This window comes from Engraulis encrasicolus, chromosome 8 (genome assembly GCF_034702125.1).
Source record: "Engraulis encrasicolus isolate BLACKSEA-1 chromosome 8, IST_EnEncr_1.0, whole genome shotgun sequence".
In the NCBI taxonomy this organism is placed as follows: Eukaryota; Metazoa; Chordata; class Actinopteri; order Clupeiformes; family Engraulidae; genus Engraulis; species Engraulis encrasicolus.
The window spans coordinates 38,668,999-38,675,295 of NC_085864.1; the positions used below are offsets into that span (position 1 = coordinate 38,668,999).

The following is a 6,297-nucleotide window of genomic DNA, read 5'->3' on the forward strand; positions in this document are numbered from 1 at the left end:
AGCAAAGCTCTACAATTTGTTTTTAAGCATCCCTTCTGCACTGGGTTGGATGCCAGTTGACAGACGGTCAGATGAGGAGAGCACGAGAGGCGATGGCTCTCTGTCGCTGTGCTTTGCGCGCCGGTACAGGACCGGAGGTGTTGATGTCAAGCACTGTAGCCTACTGCGGCTCTCTGCGCTGGGATAAAGATGCGGCACAGAGGAAACGTTGCCTGACGAATGGACCGTCCCGTGGTCTGTGGGACACCAGACTGTGGAGCCTAGTGATTTATTTCCCCCCTAGAGAAATGACACTGGCTCGGGGTGCACAGTGTGTAGTGTGACCTGACTGAGGTCCTCCACATCACTTCAACACCTCGCGCTGCACCTGACACAGATGCAGGTGAGTGTAAACACGAGCTGTGGGTGTGGTGTAGAGCGCGGGAGGAGAAACACTGTACCAGTCGATAACTGGAAAACTGGTCAGACTGCTTTCCCGTTTACTCAAAACAACTCAACAGTAGGACTCGGGCCATTGTGCCTCGGACACCTCTCTCCGAAGTTCATCAACTATCTTCCAGCTCTAACCAACGGATAGACCAATATATTGACTGCTGAGGTGAGTCTCTGTTCATTGCTGTTGTAAGGTGACATTCTTCTTCTTCAGCAGACTGTGTAAATATCACATTACTGTCTTGTTGAGGTAAACGTTACTTGTGGGACTTTAACTGTAAGGCTCATGACCCTTATTTGATGGTCTAATCACACTTCAAATGTAGACAGTAGGTCAATTATGTCATTTTCCAAAGTTGATGAGGTTACACTTCTACAGAACACACTTCTCCAGGACACGTTGATTAGGCTGTTTGATTAGACAGTCCCCCTCTTGAAAGTTGACATTTTTTTTCTGATGCAGCAGATGGATACAGTATAATTTAAAAAGAATGGGGTCAATGATCTAATTTAATATGTCATTTAGACGGCTTGAACAATATTAGGGCACTTATTCCATGCAAAAGCTGTTAATGCCATAAACTTGAAATAATAATAATAATAATAATAATAATAATAATAATAATAATAATTTAAAAAAAACATAGTTTGATTTAATGTTATTATAAATCAGAATGCAACTATTGTTTACGCGTCTACACTGCTTCCCCCTCATTAGTCTCTGTTTGTGAAGCATGTACCGGCAGCATGGCATGGGGTTTGTTTTGCATTGCAGATCTCATAGGGGAATTACATCTCAATCAAAGTTGCTTGCTCTTTTGTAACCAAGAAGCCCTAACCCATATTCATCTGATCACTATAATAATTAAATTCAAGGAAACATTATTCAGATTTCAAAATATTTTGTTTTTGGAAATGACTTCATAGGAATATAGCCTAGGCCTACATAACAATATTGTTCTGTGCTGAGTGGTACAGTTTCCTGAAGAGCAAAAAGAATGGACAGTATTTCATAGCACCCAATCTGACAAAAAAGAAACAAAGAATGTTTAAACTTTTTGGAGTGCCTTGGTGAAGAAAAGTTTTTTGTGTTTTTTTCATTTCAAATATCTTTGGACACAGCCAACAATCTGTTTATGTTTTGGTCAACACTTACGCCTACCTCAGTCAGCATTCAGGCAAAAACAATCTTTTTCACACAAGCAGAGTTGAGCCACTTTCTAGGCTATTGCTCACACTTTTCCATGACAAGATTATATTTCTAATTTGGGAATAATGTTCTGATAGACACGGGAAACAGTTTGTTCTCTGGCAAAAAATGAAAGAGGTATATTTTCTGCTGTCTTTACCATAAATTAATTTGTGTGAAGAAAAAGACACCTCTTACAAAGAGGTGGTTCGCACACAAACAGTTAAGATGCTATCTGTTTATATTTATGGTAAACACTTATAGGGCTAAGTCAGCATGGGGGAAAAAACGTATCACAAACACCCTGATGTCAAAGGTAAAAGTAAAAGTAAAAGTAAAAAAAAGAAACACAGTTTCCTTCCACTTATCTTGGTCTAACAACTCACTCAATCTCTCATTAGGAAGTTCTATAACGGAGTAAATGGTGCAACAGCTATGTCATATCATGTGCTACTGTTGTACTTACACCATGAATTTACTTTTACTTTCAGTTTTGACACCTCTGCATGAATGCCATTAGAACACACGCTAAACTATTCCTTGCAGTTTATACTATGGTATTTATTATTCGGACTAGGCCCAATGTTCAGACTAAGGCACTGAGGGATATTGTCTTAGCTCATATGTTTTTCATGTGGACTTACACTGTACTGAGTGTGCACGTGTGCATGTTCGGGAAAAGGGGGGTTATTTTCCCTGCTGTTCCCTTGGGAAGCCTAAATCCATGTAAGGTGTTTGATTGCCCCCAGTGCGCACTGTACTGCCACCTCATGCACATATCTGCTGAGCTACAGCCTTAATTACCCCCGAGATCCACTTTTTTTCAAAAGCACTAATCCATCTGTACTTATATATGCATGCATGGTGTGTGTGTGTGTGTGTGTGTGTGTGTGTGTGTGTGTGTGTGTGTGTGTGTGTGTGTGTGTGTGTGTGTGTGTGTGTGTGTGTGTGTGTGTGTGTGTGTGTTTCCACCTGCATGCGGCAACAGCAGCTGGTGTGCGAGCAAGAACTATGAGACCACCTATCACCTATAGAATCACAAACAAACTCCATTTCTTGTCAGAACATAATATGACTTGACCTGCCATGACCTGTGAATGAAATTTGCACAATGTGAAAATGTGTGTCGAGGTAAATTTGTTGTTTATAAACTTTATTTACAATAATGTGGTTTGATTGGTCGAAACCAGTGAATGAGATTTGCACAATGTGAAAATGTGTGTCGAGGTAAATTTGTTGTTTATAAACTTTATTTACAATAACGTGTTTTGATCGGCCGAAAACAGTGACCATTGGGCCACATTTTGCTTGGTAACTGCCATGTTTCGAACACTAAGCAAATCGCTTGACAGCAGGGCTGGACTGGGAGAACAATTCAGTCTGGGCATTTTTTTACATAGACCAGCCCCTCTAACTGCCCGTCCGCTTTTCTATAATATTATTTCTATGAACTTTTCTACGACATTATGGCTCACTCCATTGTCTGTATAAAAATGGACCAATGGACTGCCCCTTCTGAATGATGGGCTAGTTTCTGAGGGAAAAACAACAAAACGAGCAGCCTCACGGTAGGGACACATAGGAGGCGAAGCAAGGCGAAGCGAAGAGAGGCGAAGTTCAACCGTCATCAGGTCATCGCGGCGAATCAAATGGAATGAAACAGTTATGTTGTTGATTTGATTGGGCCGTGGCAGGCGAATTCGCTCCTCATTTGCATAACATTAAACTTTCTTTAATAATTTCGCTTCGCTTCGCTCCTGTTCGCTTGCTGTCGCTTGCCATCGCTTGCCTTCGCCTCGCCATCGCCTGTCTCATAGGAATGAATGGCAAAGTTCGCAAATTCGCGTGTATGTGTCCCTACCCTCAGGCACTGAGGACTGTCGGGCCACTGGGAAAATACCCTGCATGCCAGATTACCAGTCCAGTCCTGCTTGACAGCACCCTCTGAAATGTGATACACTGAAAGTATGTTAGCAACAAAGATGAAAACCAAACACTGTAAAAGACTAATATTCCACCCATTAGGGGTTGGCCAAATTTTTCCTAAGCTTCCTTTTTTCCACCACTTTTGGATAATAAGTTCCGTGTCTGTTTGTCCTTTCGTGTTTGTCTTGTCTCGTGTTGTCTCTTCTCTTCTCTGTGTGTTTGTGTGTTCTGTTCAACGTGTTTCTGTGTGTCTGTGTTATGTTGCCCGTGGCCCATTACAACCTATTGGTCCCAGAGTCAGACCATCTGCGCCCAACTAATTCTCACCACCTCGATCGTCACCACCACCATCCTGTCCCAGCCCTCTGTGTGGGTGTCTCTCTGACACCCCATCTCCACCCTACCCCAAAACCCACCGACCAACCACCAGGACCTGTGGACAAGGGGCTGGCCTGTGTGTGTTTGTGTGTGTGTGTGTGTGTATGTGTGACCGAACGACCGACCAAGCGAGTCAGCAACTCAAGCACCTCTGTGATTATCCCGAGACGACAACAAGAGAGGGGGACAACAAAGGGACTTCAAGGGATGGAACTGAAGCACATGCGCGACTACCTGGGTTGGCTGTACTACCAGTACCTGCTGATCACGGGCATCTACGTGCTGGAGCCCTGGGAGAAGTCCATCTTCAACACCGTGCTGCTCACCATGCTGGCCATGGTGGTCTACACCTCCTACGTCTTCGTGCCCATCCATGTGCGCCTGGCGCTGGAGTTCTTCTCGGGCCTGTGCGGCGGGCAGCACGAGAGCACCATGACCCTCATGACCTGACCTTGACCTTGACCGTGACCGTGACCTGACTTGGGGAAAGGCGTGGAGGCACGCAAACACAGAGGGTGGGTTCCAATATGCTGACTCCCGTCCTCCCTTGCTCACTTGCCTGCTTGTGTCCTCGTGATGACGGCAGAGAGGGGGCGTTAGCAAAACGGGAGTCCGCATATTGGAATGCACCCATAGAGATGAGAGTTACTACTCTGGGGTGCGCTTCTTTACAGCATCGTCGCTAACCAGTCAGCAACTTAGTTGGTTGGCAATGAGAAATTGTATTGCAGCACGGCAAGTTGTTAACTTAGTAAGCAACGATGCTATTGAGAAACGCACCCCTGTGCCACCTAAGCCTGATGCACCGACGTTACCCTTTTTGCAGAACAGTTACATACTCACTTTTTGATATGATGCAAGTTACCCTCTAAGTTGCAATTTGGTGTACAAAAATATACCTAAACTATACAGCTAATATTGTTCTGCAAAAAGGCACTGCTGGAGCGACAAGCTTAGGTAAAGAGTAATAGTTTTTTCTCCATTTGTCTGGATGGATGGAGGACAAAGGAGTATAACGGCCTCCGCACATCGGCTCCGACAAAGTGCGGACCGCTGCTCTACCAAAGTTCGATTCCATTGTTTTCAATACAAGCCCGCACACCGGCACCGACGTCCTGCCGCTGTGGTGGAATCATGTGCGGGGGTAACCGAAATTGTCGGATGCGAAAGTGCTCCACACTGAGGTTGGAACCGATGTGCGGAGGGCCAAAAGGGGTTTGGGACCCACTAGTTTGACGCCCTCTCGGTACTTCACATGGTAATCAAACATTTCAAACAAGCGATTTAAGGTTAGGGTTAGGTTTAGGGTTAAGGTTAGGGTTAGGGTTAGGGTTAAGGTTAGGGTTAGGGTTAGGTTTAGGGTTAGGTTTAGGGTTAGGTTTAGGGTTAGGTTTAGGGTTAAGGTTAGGGTTAGGTTTAGGGTTAAGGTTAGGGTTAGGGTTAGGGTTAGGGTCGTATGACGTAAGCGGTAAGTACCGAAAGGGCGTCGAACTAGTGAGTCCCAAAGGGTTCGGGTGGGTGGGGGATGGGGAAGCTTTTGGGGGGGGCGGGATAGGGACACCACAATGCCATCATCACACCACTCTGCAGTAAATATCTACTGGGGACCTTCATCTTTACAACAATCATCAAGTCAGTGTTTATTATTTTGTTTGATCTTTTCTTTTTTTAATTCGGGAAGTTTTTGAAGTCTCCAACTTCCACTTTGAAATCTCTCTTTCCCTTTCTCCAGCTTCACCTCCTCTTCCTCTTTCCTTCCTCCTCTTCCTCTCACCTTCCTCCTCTTCCTCCTTTTCCTACCACCCCCCCCCCACCATGTTGCCCATATCTCTGCAAAAAAAAACATATAATATAACCTAATAACCTAATAACCATATAACCTAATATGTTTGTTCTTCCAACTGCTTTCCAAATGCTGTTTCCTGAAACACTTGTGTCTCTGTCTCCTTCTGCTCTGTCAATAACTGTGTACAATATTTACATGCCATGTGTAGGTGCAGGGCTGGACTGGCAATCTGGCATAGCTGGCATTTCCCGGTGGGCCCCGTATCCTCGTGGGCCCCTATTTTCAGAAATATATATATAAAAAAAATAGGGGCCCAAGAGGGTGCGGGGCCCACCAGTGAGTCAGTTCTGCGCCGCTAAGTATGAGGGGCCCTTTAACCCTCTGAGGTCTAAGGCTTTTCAGAGGCTTTTAGGCTGCTTGCACCACCCTAACATTTTCAAGTATTTTCATTTCATATACATATATTTGGGACCTGGAAGGTCTGAGGTTTCTAATGGTGTGACTTATATGTTTCAATGACAAAAACTCACAGAGTTACAGATTTGTTTTTGGAGACACATTGCCCTCTGAAGGGCACTCGGACCTC

The 6,297-nt window shown here is 44.6% G+C and overlaps 1 protein-coding gene across 1 annotated transcript; it reads left to right on the forward strand.

Annotated features, from left to right (window-relative positions):
• Window positions 1–515: 515 nt before the first annotated feature.
• sptssb (serine palmitoyltransferase, small subunit B) lies at window positions 516–4,539 on the forward strand. The gene is made up of 2 exons (XM_063204467.1): window positions 516–598; window positions 3,843–4,539. The coding sequence occupies exon 2, from the start codon at window positions 4,133–4,135 to the stop codon at window positions 4,373–4,375; it is 243 nt and encodes an 80-aa protein (XP_063060537.1). The 5' UTR covers window positions 516–598; window positions 3,843–4,132; the 3' UTR covers window positions 4,376–4,539.
• The last annotated feature ends 1,758 nt before the right edge of the window (window positions 4,540–6,297 follow it).

Coding starts and splice junctions, on each gene's coding strand:
- sptssb (XM_063204467.1), top strand. CDS start 4,133: ATGGAACTGAAGCACATGCGCGACTACCTGGGTTGGCTGTACTACCAG.